The sequence below is a fragment of the Ischnura elegans genome, chromosome 5 (genome assembly GCF_921293095.1).
Source record: "Ischnura elegans chromosome 5, ioIscEleg1.1, whole genome shotgun sequence".
NCBI lineage: Eukaryota > Metazoa > Arthropoda > Insecta > Odonata > Coenagrionidae > Ischnura > Ischnura elegans.
In genome coordinates this window covers 2,162,788-2,186,088 of record NC_060250.1, presented here as the reverse complement: position 1 = coordinate 2,186,088, position 23,301 = coordinate 2,162,788, and the positions used below count along the sequence as shown (strand labels likewise).

Genomic DNA, 23,301 nt, shown 5'->3' with positions numbered 1-23,301 from the left:
GTTTAAAATTTCCCCCCCCTGGTTTTTGGACCCCCCCTAAACAAAATTCCTGGCTATCCCCCTGCCATCAACTGAATTCAAATTTTCCTCATGCACGTTTCCCCCCGAATTTTACTTTCTCATTGCATATCGACTTGTGTTTTACGCGAAAATTCTTCAGTATGGTGAGGTGGATTTAGCACATCCTCGCAATAATTTACACCACAAAGCATGCAAACGGCATTCATTAGATCTCTTTATCTCAATGGATATGTATTTACACAATGAAAGACATTTTTATCGGTGTGTCATTACATTGAATTGCAGCTGCGCAATTAGCAACACAATTAACAGTATTTAAAACAGCATTAACGTCACGTGCGACGAGGTGCTCAACCACTTAGCATGATGAAGGAGTGAGCAGCAGAAGCGCATAAAGGAGAGGTGGAGGGGAAGGAGCCTCCGAGTCCGAGGCCTCTTAGGCATGTTCGTCGTAGCACCCGCGTGCCGGGCATATCCTCCGTGCGGGCAAGGCTGACACCGCTTAGGTGTGTGGCAGCCTTTATGCCCCAAACTTATAGTCTATGCTTATAACATTTATCTTCCTGGAATCGATGGAATCGGAATCGACTTTAGGCGATCGATTCTCGATTCCGACTCCATGCCCGAGAATCGGTGGAATCGAGAATCGACATTTGGAATCGACTCATCTCTAGAAATGATAATGGTTTTGTAAGAACACTGCTACCTGTACCTCAGTTTTACAAGGCAAAATTGAAAGCAATGCATCAAGACCACTGAGAATACCATAAAATTGGAATTATGAGCATTGAAAATCATCCACAATGACATTCCAAATGGTATGTTAATGTATCTAAGTAATGTTATAATTCTCTTAAAATAAATATCATGCAGAAATTGCTCATGAGATGTAATTTTGCTACCCATTGTTTCTACTGTTTTCTGAAAATATTTTCGTACTGTCTTTGGGAGGAGCAAATGTGATCGATGATGAATTTATTTTGGTGCATGCTACACCAGTAAGTGGATTTAATACTGTTTACTTATTCCAATAAGGTATTCCACAATAAGGTATTCCAATCTTTAGAGGCTCCCAAAACCATGAAAAATGGCAGGTCCTTATTTAGTGTTTTTCTGTATAAAGTTTAAAATTTTGTCCCTCCTGAAAAACCTTAAATTAGTTCCAATTTCTCCATATTTCCGGTGCAACCGCGTCGGTTTGTTGGTGATGACAACAGTTTTGCTGGCACTGCTGCCAGCGTCTTCAGGTCGAAGATGATGTCTCACTGATGTATGCCCCTATATAAGGAGGACAAAAATCGTGGACCGGCATCATCTTCGACCTGAAGACGCTGGCAGCAGTGCCAGCGAAACTGTTGTCATCACCAACAAACCGACGCGGTTGCACCGGAAATATGGAGAAATTGGAACCTGAACACCGCGGAAATCTACGTAGTCACCTTAAATTAGTATTATACTATATTATCTTTAGGGATCTTTGTACTGAGTGACTTTCTTCCATGAAAATGTGTAGCACTGTTTATCATATCATCTGTGTTTTATGTAATTTTGTCCCATATCCCATATGGCTGTTTCAGACAAACCTCCTGCCTTTAAAGGAGCAGATGGGAATGGTGTTGTGTTGAGCAAAGGAAGCAGGGATATTTTTGGGGAAGATGGTGAGGAGCAAGATGTGTTTGCTAGCAGCAGCCGAGCGAAGGCTCCAGGACCGCAACAGCTGAGAGAAGAGAGAGAGGAGACTGTGAGGAAAGAAAAGGACTCGAAAGGTGTGTGGAATCTCGTGTGCCCCAATCCATTCAGTCTTCAAAATATGGTTCATGTTCATTATAAACTGTGAAAGTGAATGATATATGATTTGTACTGAACCTTACATTTGAAACTATCACTGACGTATCTTCATTGGCACGTAGTTCATAGGTGATTGTGTTTCTTGTAATGCTACGATGCTTGGTTGTAAATCCATGAAAACTTTTCTAAAGCAGGCATTGAAGGGTAGGTGAAGAAAGATACGAGTATGTGTTCACTGTGGTAGGTGACGTGCGAATAGAGGTAAGGGATTCAATGTCATGCAGGAAACTCTTCTAAGCTCATGGGGACTGAAAAATCTGAAGTTTGTTAGAACGTTTCTTTTAGGAATCATTGCAAAAAAATATACCTAGCCAAAATTTCTTGTCTCTCCATTCCAAAGGCCTGGTTACACGGTACATTAGAATGTACAATAAAATGTGAGAATGTCTGAATCTCAGAATGAACGCGAAAATGCACCGTGTAACCACGCAAAAATGTACGAATGCATGAATTTCTGAATAGAAATTTAAAATGTGTTCTAATTTCGTTCAGACAATCATACAATTTGAACTCAGAGTCATCTGGTGGCAGACTACGAAAACGACACATTCAGTTCATCTGGCTTGTATTGCCGACTTCTCTGTTTACGTATGGCTCCGATAATTATTTTGATTTTGACATGTTGCTTGGCTTGGATATTTCACTGATTGGATATGGGTAGCGAAAGGATGGATCATAAGAAAAGCGGATGGGAAAAGGAAGGATCAGATGGAAAGGCACAGAATGTATGAACTGCGAGTATGGTCCAAGATTGAGATCCAAATGATCATTAAAAGCTAATAAAAAAAGCATTTGATAGACAAAGAAATAAGTTTCAGGCAGTAATTACGCTGTACTTACTCGATTTCCTGTTTTTGAGCCGAGACCGACTGCAAAAATTAGTCAACATTTTAGGTTTTCCGTTGACATGCAGTGAACGTTATGGGCATCACTGTAATAAATATTGAATTTACCTTGCCAAAAGCCTCATATTTCTCGTATATTCCCGTAGCTAGCACCGATTCACAGGAGAAGGATGAAGAGAAATCACAACACACTCGCTTTCAGGTCGAAAACTCAACTGCCTTTATTATTTCCTGTTTATTATGTCACAAGGCTTTAGGACACGAGATATTTCGAAAAAGTGCTTTTATTATGGAACACTACTATCCCACCAAAATTGAACGATATCGGCGAAAGACACATTGTGAATGTTCCTTGTTAGGGGCTCCTGGCCGCCCATTGCATTCCTTATTTTTCCCCGTGGTTTAATCGTAATCAGTATTTATTCTCGTAAACAGCCACTTTCCTTATAATTTGATCCTACAATGGGCAGAATAATAGGTAGATTTATGGGGTTGTTTACAAAGTGAAATAAGTGATACATCCTAAATTTGGTGGTCATCCGAGAAAAACTGGCGACTCGATAAAACTCCGCGGTAACCCTGATTTGAGAGTGTACTTACGTTGAGAATATCCCAGTGACAATATAGATAATGTATTTTACTCCATTCTGTTGATCACCAACCACTTATTCCTCTTATTTTTGTCCTTCGGAACACAAGCAATTCTCCGGTGAGTAAATAGAGGTACTAGATGACGGGGCACTTGATATGTATGGGATACACGACATACACGATTTATATTGTTTTTACCCATTTTTCTATTGAAGATCCATGCTGCAATACACTTATTACATTAAGCAAGTGATGTAGGTGTGTAACGTAGATCACAATCTGCAATCAACTTATGTCAATTTAATCTTTCCAAATCTCCACAAACAATCCCCTTTATATTTCAACAATGCCTTGGCAGCCTAATATATTCACAATCCGAAGTTTGACGTTAAAACAGCAATTATATTTGCCAAATTTGCATTTGAGCTCCTTCATTGACAGTTTTTCTATCCACTTCCTCAGTCTGTCATCAGTGAATACCGTGCCGTGATGTAACGCGCGCATGATCCGTCACGTTTTTTCAAGCAGTCGATGAAGATTATTTTTTATAGACCCTAACCTCAGCTAAAAACATTATTCATCCGTGAAAATCTCGGCGAGCACATTTGAGGTAGGGATCTTCTTATTCTAGTACTTTTAAAAAGTATGCATGATCCTCATATTTAAAGTTGAAATAATTTGTTGTGCATTTAAAAATATTTGAAAAAATGTACGAAAAAATCTACCGTGTAACCACCTACTCGTGGATCTTGTCCATGTGAATGTACAAGAATCTGTACTGTTCAGAAAACCATTCAAAAATATACAGAGAGTTGTACATTCTAATGTACCGTGTAACCAGGCCTTAAGAGTCGTTCGGTAATGAACAAATGGGCAGTGATTCCATCATGAGTATATGTTGATGTTGGCAAGTATGGTTGTAACGCCATTTGTACCCCTCTAACAACTACCCATGCTAAATCTCAGAACCCAAAAGACGAGGGTAGTACCGTGTTACATAAATTTGCTCGCGACTAGCTAGCAGTGGAGAAATCATTTAATTAAAACTAAAAGAACCACGAGGATTCATCCGGGACACCTCCCGCAAGGGATCAATAAACCAAAAAAAAAGAGAATCATTTCTATAAAACAAATCGTACCACAACTTGGGCATTTATTTGACAATTGCACCTTTTGGGTTTTCTACAAAATGACAATTCCATTAAACAAAATAAGATTTTCCCTGATCCACACTAACGACTCCAATCCACTGACCCCCAAAACATCACAAATACCCCTGCACTCGACGAACCTCACACACATGAATAAATAAATTGGAGACAAATTTCCCCTGAATAGTCCCAAATATGGGTGCCCCCAAAATTACAACAATAAATTGATCTTTCCCTTTAAACCAAAATAAAACCAACAGCCACATACCTTACGCTAACACACACACAATCATACAACCCACCTACTCCGAAGTCCATGCTTCAACACTGAGAATTAATTCACGTCAGGAGAGTTCAAGTTAGGTGCGTCCAGCGGGAAGGTTGCAGACCGAGAGAGCGATCTCCTTCGCCTCACCGACTACCTAGCACCCACAGTGTTGCCGTTTTTCTCAACACCGCGTAGCAGACGACACAATTTGTCGTCTGCTCGGCCCGCGCGCGCTCCTCTCCATACGCGCGGGTCTTTAAACTGGCATCGCAGTTGGGCCGCTGGCCGCCCGTCGTCCAAGTTACTCCGCCGTGGTTAGCCGCGGAAGTAAAGTGGCGATCTTCTTCAAGACTGCCCTCAGAGAGGACCAATCTCTTCGCTGCTGTCCTGCGGCATGCCTGTAAACTTCCAATTCATCTCCCTCTCCTCTCAACATTCATGCTCCACAAACACATAAAAGAAAACAAAGAAAACACATTAACACACATCACACACGTAACGTAAGTGGCTATCTGGCCTCAATGCTCCCCCCCTTTTGGGACACGCGAGACGATACCAAAGAACAAAAGAAACAAAGTTAGTGGATTGAAGTCCCAAAAAGAACATACATATACATAGTTACAATTAATAATCTTTTTACATTATTTCAATACATAATATATATATATATATATTTTTTTTTTTTATACATTAACTTCTCCCACCTGCTCTTCGACCTCCAACCTTCCCGGACGCACTTTACGCATTACTTGGTGTAAACTAGGGATGAGTCGATTCCAAATGTCAATTCTCGATTCCAACGATTCTCGGGCACGGGATCGGAATTGAGAATCGATCGCCTAAAGTCGATTCCGATTCCATCGATTCCAGGAAGATAAATGTTATGAGCATAGACTATAAGTTTGGGGCATAAAGGCTGCCACACACCTAAGCGGCCGCAGTGTCAGCCTTGCCCGCGTGGAGAATACGCCTGGCACGCGGGAAACATGAAAATGTCGGCAAGAGTTATTTTCGAATGTTTTTTGAAGTCTGATGAAAATAAAAACGTGCAGAGAGCGAGTTTTCCTGTGAAAAAAAGTTTCTTATAAATACGCGCAGAGAGCTGTTTTTTTTATATGAGTAACTTTTTTAGACTAACACGCGTCTGCGTCAATAATAAAAAAATTAGACACATTCACGATTGTATAGCCCAGTTTTATCAATGCAACCCTTGAGAAAGTTGATACGTGCTTGGCATTAGCTGCCGTGGCCTCCGGGCGGACTCGACAGGTTGCGTTCGGCCGCCACCGCGCAACCGCCAGGCTGCTCTGGTATGTATGGACGCAATGAACGCTACATTATTGTTTAGCCACCGCGGCCAAACGAGAATATAGCCACCGCGGCTATTGTTGTTTTTCGGGATGGTCAGATCGGATACCTAGGATCCAAATATCCGCGGATATTGCCCTTCATCGGATCTAAAGTCACGGAAGACATCGGATCTGGATCCGAAATTTTAAATAATAGCTTCAGTGAATGCAACGCTCCATCACGGTGGAAAGAGTTCCGATTCTCTCTTCGAATGCACCGTCGCATGCGATTCTTGTCCTATTCATGAACCGTTTTGTTTGAAATCTCTCGCAGAGGTTACGAGTAGAATTTCAGCCAGATAATAAAAAAGGAAAAATGCAACTAGCTCATAGTGTGACTCTTCCCAAGAGATTGAACAATCATCGGGGGAACCTCAGCGCCGTAGGATAATAATCACGTCAAAAGTAACTACGTCGCAGATTTCAGAAAACCACCCTCGGCCGTCCATTAGCTCGTACCTCTTTTGTTTTTTTTTTCGTTTCCGAAATCATACGGACCATAAATCACTGTCTTCTAAGGAAAATATCAAATCACAAGAAAACAACTGAAGCGTGTTTAATCTCTACCTCATCTGACCAACTGACCTTTTTTGGCCTACCTGCTTCAGTTCTCCGTTTCTAGACGACAAATGCTAGGAGAGTGACTTTCTGGGCCCGAAGATATCTCGATATTTTCGACAATTAAATGAAATGCACGAGATTGAAAAAGGAATTAGACCAAATGAGATGCATACCTTACGATATTACAGTTTATTTTTCAGCTCTAATAGGGAAGTTCACTAATTTTTTTTTATTGCTGAATTAGAAAGTTTAGCCTAAAAAAGAAACATTAGTATAGTCACTTTTATTTCCTGCATCTGGGGTATGCACTTTAAAACGTTTTGAAAGTCGGAAAATTTCATGTTGCGCTGAAACACAGTGCCTCCATCTTGATTGAGATGTGACGTCACAAGGCAGTAGTCACCAGTGGAGTATCGCTGTATTCCATCGCCTTCTTTAGCGCGGCGAGAGTTTCCGGGAATCGGTGAAGTTTGCTTCCTAAAAATGTCGTCTAGTACCGAAAACATGTATTCAAAATAGAATTAAAAATGATTTTTTGTTCCAAATTTCATCCGACATCGAAACAAAAGCCTGGAGAAGATATTCATTCCCGTGCCTTAAGCACAAGCTATACGGAATAAATGGTTCAAGGCTACTCCTGACTCTTACCTATCGATGATATTCTGTTTTGAAGATCATTTGAAGGTATTGTAAGATCAAATTGATATTTATATTATAATAATATACTTAATAGGTACCTCAGTCACATCAGAAAGTGTGTTGAGTCAAAATATAGCATCTTCCGCGTGGACCTACGTTATTTATAAACTGAAACTAGTTTGGTTAAAGAATTATGGCGCGACTGTTATTTTACACGACCGGGCAAAATGCTTACTTTGCCCATGATATGTGCATATATGATAACAAACGTTTTTTGTTAAAGTTAATCTTTATTTGTTGAAATTAGTACATTTATAGGAGATACAGATATAAAGGTACACGGCAGGTCGCGCGGCGTAATTTGTACTCCACTGGTGACGGGTTCATCTTGCTGATCTAAAAAATTAGCTACAATACCTCGAACTTTGTAAACTCGCAATATAGACAGTCAAAGTACATTGTAGGAGTACACGAGACCATTCTAGCCCAGAATATACGTACAATGTTGAAATCCTTGGTTTTCAAAGATTGACGTATTTTATGCGCCAGCGCGTCGGTCCAGGGTTATCAACATTTATTTCATCCTATTTGTTAATTGAAATTATATTTCGGAATGGTTCTTTTAGCACTGCTACTGAGGTAAACTGGTAGGTACTGAGTACAAGGTACTGAGGTAGGTATGAAGATACGTCTCTTTCGGGTAATACACCGCGTTGGTCCATTGTTCTCGGACGACAGTTTCGCCGGCGTTACAGTCGGCTTCTTCAGGTCAGTGAAGTAATGATGCAGTGAATTGGCCGCCTTATATATCTGTCTGTAGAGGCTAGGTCATCTGTGATTGGCTGTCGCTGCTGTGTCTTTTTCCACGCAAAACTCGTTTCCAGGCATGTGGAAGGGGATAGCCGTCTTCCCTATTGAAATTATCTTGAGTCTTGCTTATTTCGATGGCTTCCCGTATCAGGCGTGGAAAATATCTCCTTTCTTCGGAAATAAGCTTCGCTTCGTCAAAATTGATGTTATGGGTTGGGCCTGTCCATATGTGCTCTGCTATGGCAGACAGTCGAAATTGTCTGTTTTTAGTTGCCCTTTGATGCTCCATTAGGCGGCACTTGAGGGTTCTGGAGGTCTGGCCTATGTAGCTACTCCCACAGCTGCACTTGACTTCATACACTCCGCTCTTCGACTGCGTAGGAACTCGGTCTTTTACTTTGACGAGAAGGCTTCTGGTCTTGGAGACGCAATTGAACCTTGTGATTACATTGCGTTTGCCGAGAACGCGTGAAATCCTCTCTGTGGTTCCTGCAACATAGGGGATCATTGCGAAAGCGGCAGGTTTCGATTTTTCTTCTGCAAGTTGGTCACTGGTCTTTAAAAGGGCCATATTCGCTTTCCTTTCTTCCCTCCGGATGATGTCTCGGTAATATCCATTTTTCTCCATTACTTTCCTCAGGTGTTTTTTCTCCTTATCTAGGGAATTGTCGTCACAAATAGTTAGGGCTCGGTGGAATAGGGTCCTGATTACAGAGCTCTTCTGTAGTGGATGGTGGTGTGAAGAATATTGTAGGTACCGCTCCGTGTGGGTCAATTTCCTGTAGACCTCATGGCCTAGTCTCCCGTCGGTCTTCTTCTTCACGAGGACGTCTAAGAATGGTAGGCAATTGTCTTTTTCTATCTCCATCGTAAACTTGATGGAGTCGTCTTGCTGATTTAAATGCTGTAGGAATAGATACAGCTCTTTCTCTGCGTGCTGCCAAATGACGAAAGTGACGTCTACGTATCTTAGGAAGAGTTTAGGTACAACCCTATAGGTACTCAGCGCCTGCTCCTCGAACATTTCCATATAAAGGTTGGCGATGACTGGCGAGAGAGGAGATCCCATGGCCGCACCTTTCTTTTGTTCATAAAATTTCCCATTCCAAAGGAAATATGAGTTCTTTAAGCAAAACTCCACCATCTTCGGGATGTCGTGCGGTAATCCTTCCGATACGAGTGCTCGCACAGCCTGCACCGCCTTTTCCACTGGTATGCTTGTAAAAAGGGACTCCACGTCGAAACTCACTAGGAGATCAGTCTCTGTGGTCTCCGTGTCCTTGCAAATCTGCACGAAATGCGATGAGTTCCCTACGAAGGTCGACGTCGTACCGGTGAAGGGTTTCAGGAGACTCGCGAGGTATCTTGCCAATTTGTGCGTGGGTGAGTCAACGGCACTAACAATGGGGCGAAGAGGGACGCCCGCCTTGTGGATCTTGGGGAGCCCGTACAGCCGAGGTGGTTTGGGAGCCGGTTCAATGAGTCTTTTCCTCTCTTCCACTGAGATTGATGATTGGTACATGATATCTTTCGTTTTTCGCTGTATACTTGACGTCGGGTCAGACTTCAATACTCCATAGACTTCCGTATTCAAGAGGGCGAGTATCTTGCTCTGGTATTCTCTCTTGTCCAATACGACGGTTGCGTTTCCTTTGTCTGCGGGCAGTATTATCAGGTCGTCGTTTTCTCTCAGTTCCTTGATTGCGATTCTCTCATCCTTGGGAATATTCGACTTGGGTGGCCTGAGTGGAGTAAGAGAGCTGACGACATCCGAGATGAAGTGGGACGCATACTGAGTAAGTTAACTCCGTTTGGAGTAATGTGAATTGAAGAAGTGTTCGAGAAATATGGCATTTTATAATTGTTTTTTGTTCTTATTAATTATGTCTGTACGCATATTGTTGCTTGCCGCGAGCCTTTAATGGTATGTGCTCTTACAAGAGTGGTTTTCATTTTTAATGTGGAAGTTGGTCAGTATAAGCAAAGAAAAAATTAACATTTTAGCGCACACCAATGCTTGTAATCATCGTATCTCTGCGTTTGTAATGACACAGCTAAAATACCTAAATTTATTTGCCATTATGATGATAAAAAAATTGTCTCATGTTAATGATTACTGCAATTATAATTAATGATAAACTTGACGCCGTATGATCACAATGAAGACAACGAAAAATAATGCCATGACGAAGTCTTGAACCCCGGTCTTCTGCGTGGGAATCTTTCATGAACATCGTACACCCTACCACCACCCCATCCGACCAATTAGTTGCTGATGGATATTTTAACTTTATATATATAACTTGTGAAAAGTAACCCATGAAATTTAATTAATTACAGCCTAACTAAGGCCCTAATTGAGAAAGATGGAGCAAGGTACGTGGTCTCCCCTTGTTAGCCTTAACGTCTCGCATTTCTATGGAGCGTTGAACCTGTCCTCCTTTTTCAAAAATTCAGTGACCATAAATACATCAAAGTTTGGTATACCTACCATTTATAAATCGTTGGAATTTTCCTTCTCCTAACCAAGATTATCTTTTCTTGAACCCTTCCTGGACAGCGAACCATTGCAACAACCAGCCAGCACGGAAATAAGGCTAACATCCCATGATTCTAGTTGCGAAGGGCGAACGTTCCGGCCGGCGTGAATACATACGCAACGAATAAGTCCTGCAGCAAACGTCTGAAATAGGTTTATTAGTTTGACTCAGTTCTTACAAAAAAGTTTTGGCGTGATAAACGGCATTGTACCAAAATATACCCAGCGAAAAATAATTACCATAATCCGTTTATTAAAGATTCAATGTGCTATTCGTACTACTCTTTCCGAATTTGAAGTTGACACGTAAATGAATATTAATATATTACGCAATGATGAAGTCATTTACTCAAAAGAGAAGCAGCCACATATATATTCTGAAGATATTTCATGACAGTAAAAAACGGATACCCTAAAATTCTGTAATTTTTCTATGCAATAATAGTGGTGCCTTCTGCTACTGCCTTGTGACGTCACGGCCAATATTCAACATGGACACCCGTTTTAGCGGCCTTTGAATTTTTCCATATTTCGGACGGTCATCTCGACTCAAGTATTCACTATTAGGATTTAAACTGTGGTTTTACGACATTATGTTATTCTGAACTCTAATTTAAAAAATGTGTTTGGTGCATTTGAAACACTAGTGTACTTCCCTATTGATAGCCACTCAGTTTTCTATCTACAATTCTACAATTAGACTTTACTGATATGCAATATTGTCCAAACAGCACAATTTTCAAAGAAACAAGCACAGCATTAACCCCTCAAACAATTAGAGATGGATTGGAAACGCTAACTACATACATCACATAGCGCGCCCGACTTCGCTTTGAAGGCAACGACGTCACTGAAGCAAGATCTGACGTGTTCGTCCTTGACTCCCTCATTTGTAGCCTTGTTGTTTGAAATACGGAGGGGCACGCTTCTTCCTCTCCACCTCTCCTTTAGGCACTCCTTCCCAGTGGCATATCCAGGGGGAGGGTCCGGACCTCCCCCCCTCCCCGAAATATAAAAACACAATTATTGTCCTTCACAAAAGAAAACAAAATGTTGAAAAATCAGGAATTTGCAAAATTTTTCTTTAACAAAATAAGTTTTTTTCGATTATAAAAAGTTTTAAAATTATTTTAAACCTATTATTTAGTGCCGGTTTTTTTCTATAATATTTCCCCCTGTTTTTGCTCTGCCCCTCCTGAACGAAATTCCTGGCTACACTACTGCTCCTTCCTCTCCACCTCTCCTTTACGCACTTCTGCTGCCCACCCCTTCCTCATGCTGAGCGGTTGAGCACCTCGTCGCACATGACGTTAATGCCGTTTTAAATACTGTTAATTGTGTTGCTGATTGCGCAGTTGCAATTTAATTTAATGACACACCGATAAAAATGTCTTTCATTGTGTATAAACATTTCCATTGAGATAAGGAGAATCAATGAATGCCGTGCGCGTGCACTGTGGCGTAAATTATCGCGAGGATGTGCTAAATCCACCTCACCATACTGAAGCATTTTCGGGTAAAACACAAGTCGGTATGCAATGAGAAAATAAAATTAGGGGGAAACGTGCTTGAGGAAAATTTGAATTCAGTCGATGGCAGGGGGATAGCCAGGAATTTTGTTAAGGGGTGGTCCAAAAACAAGGGGGGGAAATCTTTAAACAACAGGGTACAAAGAAGAGGGTTTCAAACTAATTTTAACACCCTTCATAATAGAAAAAACTTCATTTTTCAAAGATTCATTTTTTTCATTTTCCATTTTTATGAATTGATGATTTTTAAATATTTTGTTTCCTTTAATGAAGGAAAGTAATTGTGTTTTTATATTTTGGGGGTCCTCTTGCTATGCCACTGGTCAGTGGTTCATCCTAAGATTTTTCCTATTTTCATTTCCAAACTCAAGCATAACAGTTTAGGTCCTGAGCATGTAAAGATGTTTAAAAAAAACAACTTGAAAGCCTATAAAAAATATTTTTAATTTATGAAAATATTAAAATGTGTATGAAAATCTAAAAAGCATTCCATTAATTGTATGTACCCAGAATAAACTTGAATAATGACTTTGTTTAATGGCAGGAATTTGAAAATGCATTTGGAATCGAAAATATCCGATTCGTAAGATCAAGCTCCAAAAATCCTGGATCCGTCCATCCCTAGTTATTTTATTATATTCAATTCTTAAATTTTAATGACAGCAATGCTACAGGTAAATCAAAATCAAGAATCGATCGATCAGGTGTTAGAAGGAACAAGAATCGATGGAAACGGAATCGAGAATTGGGAATCGATTTGAAGGAATCGGATTCGAAAAAAAGTGGAATCGACTCATCCCTAGTATAAACCCCCGCCGAAAACACTGGAAATTAGATTAGCCTGGATAGCTCGGTGGTCTGAGCATCTGCCCGGAAAGCAGAAGGTCCGTGGTTCGATTCCCGGTTCAGGTGAACTTTTTTCCATGTGTTTTCGGCCTTCATTCCATCTCCACGCCACAGTGTGTCATCGTCTTGCATTAATGTTTCTGTCTCTTTGTTTCCACTTCTATTATATGTTACTCGCACGCTCCGCGCGCTCGTTAAGGGGCTCCGCCCCTTAAAAACCCCGGTTCCGGCTTCGCCGTCTACATTTGTGGTCGTTCGAAAAATTTTAGTTCGAATAATCTCACCTCGGCTAGGGGCCGGCTTCGCCGTTAGAGAAGCGCAACACTCATTCCTCGGAACGGCTTCGCCGTTCCTCGTTGAGAGGCGGCTTCGTCGCCCAGAGGTTTAGTGTGCCCCTCCGGAGCTACCCCGCTTCATACTCGGAACGGCTTCGCCGTTCCTCGTTTTGGGTCGGCATAGCCGCCCAGAGGGCGAGGGCATTTCCGAACTGTTTCACCGTTATACCGTTTAAGGAGCGGCTTCGCCGCCCAGGGGTGGGAGGAGCCCACAGCGGCTGCGCCGCTAGAACATCGGGGCGGCTTTGCCGCCCGAGGGTTACTGAAGGTCCCCCTCGCCTGCGCCAGTTACTCCTCAGAACGTCCTCGCCGTTCCTCGATGTGGGGCGGCTATGCCGCCATTGGCTTGAGAAGCCCCCCGCGGCTGCTCCGCTTATACTTCATAAATGGTCTTCTCCACCGAGAGGGGTACCCAGGGCGATTCGGGGGTTCTAATGTGTGGCAGAATTCTGACGATTCTTTTACCCGGAGAGGTGATTTATTAGGAATTTTTTTGGGGAGATTTCACGGGGTTATCGGGGGTTTTAATAAGCAGTAGGGGCTAAACTGTGACGAAAACTACTCGGAGAGGCGACTTAAAGTTTTTTAATTTTTTTTCGGCGAGGTTCCAGGAGGTGATCGGGGTTTTCTGGTATTTTTTCCCGTATACTTTACGGTGGCCCGCCCTCACCAAATTAGGGGGGATTTCAGGGGGATACCGGGGGTTTATATGCTTGTACACCTGGCGGTTACCATCCGTTCACATAAATTTCGTGGCGATGAGTTGTTGGGGGCGGTGAAGTAGTCTCGAAAAGTACCCAAAAAGTAGACTTATATGCAAACTTTTATTTTTTTGGGGGTATATGTGGGTTTGCCGGGGGTTTATAGGTTTTTACTGCCAGGGGTCATCAATCGTCCATATCAATTCCGTAGCGATGTGTGATAAGGCTTGGGGAAGCGGCGGAATTGTGACGAAAAATACCCGAAAAGGCTACTTATATGCAAATTTTTACTTTTTAGGGGGTTTCGGGGGGTTTAGAGATGACGAAACTATATGGTCACATTCATTTACTGTCATAACTAAAAGAAGTGTGCCTTATGACATCCATATTTCGAGAGAAATACAATAAAAAGCTAACCAGTCCCTGGAAAAAGTGAGTAGTACCCGCCATTTTTATTTTTTCGCTGTTATATCCATTAAATCATCTATATAATGTTTATGTTTTCTGAAAGACAATGCATAGCTGCATGTAACTACAAAGTTTGAAAGAAATCGGTCGTGTTAAAATTGACAAAACCTTGTGTTAATCTTTTGGAAATCGTAATTTTCGGTGATTTTCGGAATACTTTAATTTTTTTCTGAGTAACCAAGCACAATAAAAGAAAATTGTTTCCTACATTTCGTAGACAATGTTATGAGCATATAAAAAAATCATTTTCGTTATTCAATACCCTAAATTAAGTCGAGGGGAGGGGAAAGTATGAAATATTTTTTGAAAAATCAATTTTTGGACGCCATTTTGGCTGATATTATCTCAAATGGAAACTAATAAATTTACTTAATTACGTGCTCACGTTCATCAGCTTTCAAAAAATGCAATAACAATCCGTAAAACACGCATAGTTCGCGCGCAGTACAATTAAAACCGAAAGAGGGTCCCCGGAAAAAGCGCGATTTCGGCCATTTTGTCGTCCTAGCGAGGACACGTGGCGGAAACAACCGGTTTTCGGATTTTTCTTCCGGATCATATCCGGTTCCCCGCACGCGTGCCAAATTTCAGCTATCCAGCACGTCTGGAAGTTGTCGGGAATTTGTATCCATCAGTGAGTCAGTCACCACAAGGGCTGTATATATTAGGGACTCGCTGTAGCTCGCTAGGGGGCTCCGCCCCCTTAGAACCCCCGGATCCGGCTTCGCCGTCTATTTTTGTGGGTGTCCGTACAATTTTTTTACGAATAATCTGACCGCAAATGGTGAACGAAAACGAACTTACGGCTACGCCACGGTTGGCTTCGGCGTCGCAATCTTCGTAAGGGCCTTGTAATGCGTCGAAGCTCTGTCCACTAAGTCCAAAACATCTGTTTTCCGTCCAGGAAGAATGTTGGCACCCCCCGCGGCCGCCTTCGTAAGGACTCGGTCCGCCGAAAGTACTAGATATGTTTTGTGAATCTTTTATTAATATAAATTTATGTGATTTTTGGCATTGTTATACTTTTATCTCTATAACATAGGGAGATGGAAACAATCTGTTGCCAACATCCGGTTGAAGATATTGACAGTATATATGGTAATCATTTTCATTATTCAACCCACGCAACTACGTCAAGGGCAATGGAACGTATTTTATTTTTCCATAAAATGTATCCACAGACGAATTTTCCGCCGGCTTCGCAGAAAAACCCCTTGGATGCTCCGTTCCCAAAACTACAGGGGACGGGAAGGGGGGGAGGGGAGGAAAACGAACCCTCTATCACACTACGGTCTGCTTCGCCGGTATATTCTTCGGAACGGCTTCGTCGTTCCTCGAAGCTCTGTGCAAAAAGTCCTCGGGGCCGTCTTCGCCGTCCAGTGAGGAAGGATAGCGCACACCGCACCAACCTTCTCCAGCACACTCCTCGAAACGGTTTGCCGTTCCTCGTAACTCAGTCCATATGGTTTCTAGGCGTCGGCTTCGGCGGCCATTTGGTAAGGGTAGCACCCGCCACGTCCGTTGTCGCCACCGAACCCCTCGTGACGGCTTCGCCGTTTCTAGAAGCTCCGCTCCCAAGTTCCCATTGACCAGAGGGGAAGGGAGGCCCCCCGCGGCTATGTTTACTTTTTTCTAACTGTAATGCATAATTTCTTGTAAGTGCAAGCTTCGTAAGAAATCGGTCGTACTATCGGCGTTTATTTATAACTTAGAATCCTCTGGTTCGGCTTCGCCGTCTTGGTGTTTGTGCGAAGAATTTCTATTCAAAATTTCTGACCCAAAAGTGATAGGGGCCAGGGAGTAGAGAAGAGGACCCTTGGCTGCTCCACCACCGACATCGTCGGCATAGTCTTCGGAACGTCATCGCCCATCCTCCTACCGCTGCTCACAAGGTCCTTCGGGGCAGTAGGGCTCGAACCCCTGGAAGCCCCTTTGCGGCCAGCTTGATCGGCTGCCTCCCTGGACCTCTTCGCCATTCCCTGCCGCGGACGGTCGGAGGGAAGAGTCACTAACCGCGACTACACCGATCTTCTTTTAAGGGATGGCATCGCCGCCCAGGGGCAAGGGAATCCACCGAAGCTGCAATGCTCAGACCTCTGGACGGCTTCGCCATTCCTCCTACGGGGCACCACGCCGCCCGGATATAAAGGAGTCTAACCGCGGCCGCCACGCTCATTCCTCGGGACGGCTTCGCAGTTACTCGTTTACTGGGGACTTCGCCACCCAGGGGTTGAGTGCGCCCCTCCGGGGGTACCCCGATTAGTCCTCGTAACTGTTTCGCTGTTATTCGTTAAGAAGCGGCTTCGCCGCCCAGGGAGGGTAAAAGCCCGAAGCGGCTGCGCCGCTTGTTCTTCGGTACGCCTTCGCTGTATCTAGTAAAGGGTGGGTTCGCCACCCGGGGGATACTGACGCCCCCAGCGCCTACGTTAGTAAGTCCTCCTAATGGCCGTCACCGTCTAATTTTGTGGGTGTTTGAAGAGTTTTCATACAAGTAATCTGACCGAAAAGTGCTAGTACAGAGGGGAGGGAAGCGGACCCTTGGATGAGCTGCGACCGACATCGCCGGTAAACTCCTCGGAACGCCGTTTCTTGTACGTCTGTCCGCTAGGTCCCAGCGGCCGATTTTTCCGGCAAGGGGGAAAGTGTAGCGCCCGCCGCAGCCAGCTTCGCCAGCACACTCCGAAATGACGTATAGAAGTACGCGGTACAAAATGCGTGAAATAAAATATTTCGTTAATTAAAATAATGTCTGGAAGGTATTATACTGCGATACGTTACATTGTCAGTTATCTAAACCATAATCATAGTGTATATACAGGCAATGAACTTTCTTGGAACGTTAAGTATGGCTAAAGTGCTGGTATTTACATTGCGGGTTCTATCCATGATTTCGAATATAAATATACTTCAATGGAATGTAATTAGAATTATTCATTTTATAAAAACTGTACAGTGATGTGGAAAATGTTGGTGTTCTTTTATCTCAAAAATACGTCTAAACATCACAATATGGAGAAATACTGCAATTTCTCCTGTTATGCTTTCGATTCGAAAGCTTTTTGAAATGACTTACATAAAAAACGAGTAAACTAAATTGAAGAGAGCCTGAAAACATTCGTTAGCTTTCTAAGTAAACTGTAACCACCCGTATAGCATCCCAAGTTCGGGAGGATGAAATTAATAGCATGAGTCTCTTAGGAAAAAGAAGGTTTAATTCTTTTCACTGCAATAATGGTTGACGGAAAGAAATTGTTATTAATGTTAATTGGAGAACATTTAAGGAATGCATAATGTATTATTTTACTTCGTCATACTGCCACAAGTACGAGGAAGGGAGCACAAAGTATTGTAAAAAGTACACATCTGCGTTTGAATGATTCTATGTAAATTAATTTTCTGCAGTAATAATACTAACGCTGCTGCGTGCAGCCGCATAAGGCATAATTTTATAGGTCGTAATAACTTCAATTCCATTCCCAAGACGACAACAGATGTATTTAATTATATAGCCTACTATTTGGCTATACGAATGCGGAATAAAGTGAAACAGAAATATCACCGGATCTGTAAGTTTTATGTTCTCTAACATCCTTAAAATTAGCAATTCTACAACCTGTTCTTCCACGTTAGACGAGAGATGGCAATAGAAACACGACTAATCGAGACAGAAAACTATCACCAGACATGTAAGTTATTTTCATTAACATTATGCAGAAGAAAACATGTTTTAGTTGTTACGGGATGCATGTCTTCACGAATGCAAATCAGCGTTAGATGGTAGTCACAACCAGTTGCGCAAGGTATTTTTACTATCAATATCATTAAAATTTAAATTCCAAAACATGTCCATTACTGTTACGCGAGAGAGGGCATCATTAAGGAAACGCAATGTTAGACGAAACCCGCAACCACTCACCAAGGATTTGTTCACAAACATTTTCCACATAAATTAACATTCAAAACAACATTCATCACTACTACGTGGGAGATTGTACCAGGAAGGCAAAGCAAAGTACATGGGTGCGACAACCAGGAGGGTTTGTTTTCTACCACATTAACAATAATAATTTTAATTCAAACCATTTTCATCACCGCAGCTCGAAATATTGTGGTCCAAATTGGTCGTTTGGTCTTTCTGTTATGTAGTAATGCGTGAAATAAATAGGCAGTTATAGTGGTCGGAACAACAAAAGAGTTCATATTGCATTGAAATCAGTGTGTGTCATTAACCTACTTTAGTTGAATTAAGTTATTTAAACTCACCACGAAAAGTTACATCGCTACTTCAAAGTCACTTTCACTTCCGCTCCATGGTAAAAATCGAACGCTTGTCTGAGCGTAGAGGTAACGTCAACGGAGAACTCCATACATTTCGTTTGGCTTCATTGATCATCGGTTCACTCTCCGAAATTGGAAATTGAAAAAATATGGAAATGCAGATAAAGTTACTTTTTAATACCTGCAGCCGTTTTTGCTTTTGCATATTTCGAAACGAGGATCGGCGAAGCCTAGGCGCAACCGCGGGTAGCGACTCTCCCCCACGACCGACCTCGTCAAGTCAAATCTATTAGTAATGGTTGAGGGGCGGCTTCGCCTCCTCGGTGGTAAGACGGGTCTCCTCCTCCGACAGGGGCTCCAGAGGAATGCAGGGGTTTTAATGTGTGTTATACGTGCGGTCAACAATAATCCACATTGATTTTGTTGCGATGATTGGAAAAGGGTAGTGCAAAGTGGCGTAGTGGCGGCGACAAGTACCCATAAAAGAAAAACCTAATGGCAAATTTTAATTTTTAGGGGAGGTTTCAACAAAATACCGGGGGTTTCATATATGTGGTCAACCAGTGGTAATAAATCGATCTCATAAATTCCGTGCCGATAGTCGTAGGGATCCGGAACAGTGGCGGAATTCTGGAGATAAATACCCAAATAGGCGACCTTTCAAAAAATAATTTTTTTGGGAAGTTTCACGGGGTTATCGGGGGTTTTAATAACTCGTAGGTTTAGGGAACACTGGCTGAATGGTGAGGAAAACTACCCGTAAAGGCGACCTTAAAAAATTAAAATTTCCTGGGGGGTTCCAGGAGGTCATCGAGGGTTTTCAGGTTTTTTCCTGTATGGTTTACGGTGGCCCTCCGTTAGCAAATATTCCATATCTAGAGCTGTGAGGGGACGGGCAGTGCGGCGTAATGTCGGCCAGAAAGTCCCAAAAAGGAGAGTTAATGTCACATTTTACATTTTTGAGAGTTTCAGGGGGATACCTGGGGTTTATATGGGTGTACTGCTGGCGGTCACCAGTATTTCACGTGACTTCCGTAGGGATGATTCGTGGGGGTAGGTATCAGCGGTGGAATTGTGGCGAAAAGTACCCAAAAAGTAGACTTCAAAATGAAAAATTCAACTTTTTTCGGGGTGTATTGGGGAAACGGAGGGTTAATAGATTTGCCCTGCCAGGGGTCACCAATCGTCCACATAATTTCCGTGACATGGTAGGGGTTGGAAAATTGGTGGAATTCTAACGAAAAGTACCCGAAAAGGAGACTTATATGCACAATTTAATTTTTTGTGGGTGTTTCAGGAGGTTCGAAGATGACGGTATTATATGGTCACATTTATGTACTATTATATCTAAGAGAGGTTACCCCTATGACATCCATATTTTGAAAGTAATACAGTAAAAAGCAAGACTTTCCCGGGAAACAAATGAGTAGTGTCCACCATTTTAATTTTTTCGCGGATATATCGATTAAAATATTTCTGTAACGATTGCCTTTTCTAAAATCATATGCATAGTTGTATATTATTGAAGATTTTTAACTACATCGGTCAGGAATAGGTTCACGAAATGTTGTGTTAATCCTTTGTAAATCGTAATTTTCTGTGATTTTCGGAATATTTTAATTTTTTCTGAGAAATCAACGACGTTGAAAGAAACTGTTATCTTCATTTCGTAGAACATGTTATGAGCTAATATCATTTTCGTTATCCTACACCTGATATTACGTAACGGGGATCGGGAGTTATGAAAATTTTCCAGTTAAGAAGAGTTGATTGATTTCTTATTGAGCTTCTTGGGCTCATGAGTCCCTGGAATGTGCCATGAGTCATTTACATTAGAAATACACGTAAATTAAATTTTTAATGCCTGCAGCCGTATTTGTGTTTGCACATTAAAATTAGTGGAAATGGTCACATTAAGTTAAGCCACATATCATTCCAAAGGAAAAGAATTGCACTTTTTTATTCCTGCAGATCCATTTCGTTTTATACCTGATTTACACTGAATTTAGAAATAAACATCCAAAAAAGGTTCAAGTTTAGCGTGTTTCGCTTACTTTTCCCTTGACGACCGTCAATATTGTTTATGCCGTTTGAAATATCTTCCCATCACACTAAGATATAAATAGCATGTTCCAAGGAGATGTATTACTACCACGAATCCCTATTATTCCGACAGATGTGCCAAATGAATACATACGGGTTCAATTTCTAATTAGATTGGCAATCGCAATGACAATAAACAAGACCAAAGTATGCCTGTTTGTGGCTTAGATATTGGAAAACTTTGTTTTTCACACAGACACAATTTTACGTGGCATGTTTTATCGCGTGCGGTATAACATACAGTTTATTTGTGTTGGCTAGAGATTGAATTACTATAAATATCGTACATTTCATCGCACTAATAGACAAAACTTTCGGTCAGGTACGGTTTATATGGTAGGAGAAAATGACACCGACTGATATAACTTCATATCGATACATCTTGATAAGAGGATGTAGTTCTGCAAAATACTTAATATGTATGCATACTACTTTGCCTTCTATCATACCATTAAAAGCCTTATCGCAGCAACTACCGTAACAGGTCTGCAAAAGCGATGTATAAAACGCACAATTTTTTCGATTAAAACTTCAACTGTATTAGTTTTCAAACAGCTGCATTAGTTTTCTTTAACTTTTATCTCGTTTTATACCTTATTTTTATCTACTACAATTAGAGTTTCAGTCCCTAACCTAAATAAATAAAATAGATATAAGGGAGAAATACCTGCTGTTAATATATTAATCTTTGTATTTTATATTGTCCATTTTTTTTCTTTCATAGCCCTGATGATTATTTAAAATAGTTCGAAACGTTGGCTATAACTTGGTGACATAAATAGGCAGTTATTCTGGTCGGAATGACAATAGAGTGCACATTTCATTTAAATCAGTGTGTTATTTAACTACTTTATTTGAATTAAGTTAATTAAACTCCCCTCGAAGAGTTATATCGTTGATTCAAAGTCACTCTCACTTCCGCTCCATGGTAAAAATCGAACGCTTGTCTGAGCGCAGAGGTAACGTCAACGGAGAACTCCATACATTTCCTGTGGCTTCATTGATAATTGGTTCACTCTCCGGAATTCCTGTACCCCAAACACGCTTCCTTAACTCCTACGCGTGAATGCACGGAGGGTATCTTTCCGCACCGCTAACGCCTTCCAGACAGCTATTTTTGCCTTGTTGCTATGAAGTAAGACGTTAAATAAATAAACAGTTATTCGAGACGGAACAACAATAGAGTGCACATTGCATTGAATTTAGTGTGTTATTTAACTCTTGTATTTTAATTGAGTGATTAAAACTCCCATAAGAACCCTAAAGTATATTTAAGGGGGATGTATTCAAAACAGTACATAGTTGCATTCACATTGGCGGATCCAGGATTTCTTTCGGGGGGGGGGGGGGGGAGGGGGGGGAACCAAACAATGTCGTATCCAGGATTTTGTTCTGGGGGGGCATGAGGATACCTCGTAATACAAAACGAACGCAATGATATTGGGACCGTATGAAAAATCTTGCATATTTTTTTAAGTCTGGAGGGAGGGAACGTGCCCCAATGGCTCCCTTGATCCGCCTATTTTCATTCATATCTTTCCTTATACAGTATTGGCGACTCAAATCACCACTAGCGGCGCTAGCGTCGGTGACGTAATTTTCCAAGATGGCGGACACACTGGTGATAAAGTATGTTGCTAGATTAGATCGCAACGAGCGTTATATGGCTATTTTGCTCCATCTTCTGCTATATTTTTCCTTAATATCTATCGAGTTATTAAGTATCGTATTTGCACGTCACAGTACAGAGGATTTTCCGTATGTAGTGCTCTTTTTCATTCAATATATATCGTTTTTTGAACCACTCTCCATTACATTGGTGCACATATATCTATTCCGCTGGTTCATTGTTAACTTCATTTTAGAGCTCTATCGTAATTTTCAACTTGTAAAGCGTCATGGAAAACACTAACAAGGCGATGGTCCCACCGAGGAAAACGACGATGAGGAGAAATTAAGCGTTTCTCAATGTTATTCGGTGGTCTTATCGAACTCTGAAATAGGAACTCCGTTCCCATACATTCCCTTCAGATTCCTTTTTTGAAACAGGTTTCTCCATAAACTTCCTCTTATAATACCCATAGTTTAACTGTGCTGTTAATGTCCTCACTTATTTTTACTGCAATGGCTTTGTAATTATGAAACTGCATGCTAACTAAACATTACTTCATAAACATTTTATCATTGCTCCTCCTAAGAAATCACTTGTTTGATGATTATGCCCATGATTGAATTATGATTTTAATTTCCTCACTGTTGTTGACTTCAATGGCCTTGTATTTATGAACCTGCATGCCAACTGAACCTTACTTCATAAACATTTTATCATTGCTCCTCCTAAGAAATCTCTTGTTTGATGATTAGGCCCATGATTGAACTGTGATTTTAATTTCCTCGCTGTTGTTGACTTCAATGGCTT

General features: G+C 41.5%; 1 protein-coding gene and 1 non-coding gene across 3 annotated transcripts in view; both read left to right on the top strand.

Annotated features, from left to right (window-relative positions):
* Nucleotides 1–23,301, top strand: part of LOC124158419 (WASH complex subunit 2C-like) — a 139,505-nt gene that overhangs the window by 45,533 nt on the left and 70,671 nt on the right. For both annotated transcript variants that reach the window (XM_046533498.1, XM_046533496.1), the window contains exon 8: nt 1,599–1,787. In XM_046533498.1, the coding sequence (XP_046389454.1) occupies nt 1,599–1,787 (189 nt within the window). The remainder of the gene's footprint in view (nt 1–1,598; nt 1,788–23,301) is intronic.
* On the top strand, nt 12,991–13,063 carry Trnas-gga. Its single transcript has one exon. It is a non-coding gene; the product is annotated as a tRNA-Ser (tRNA).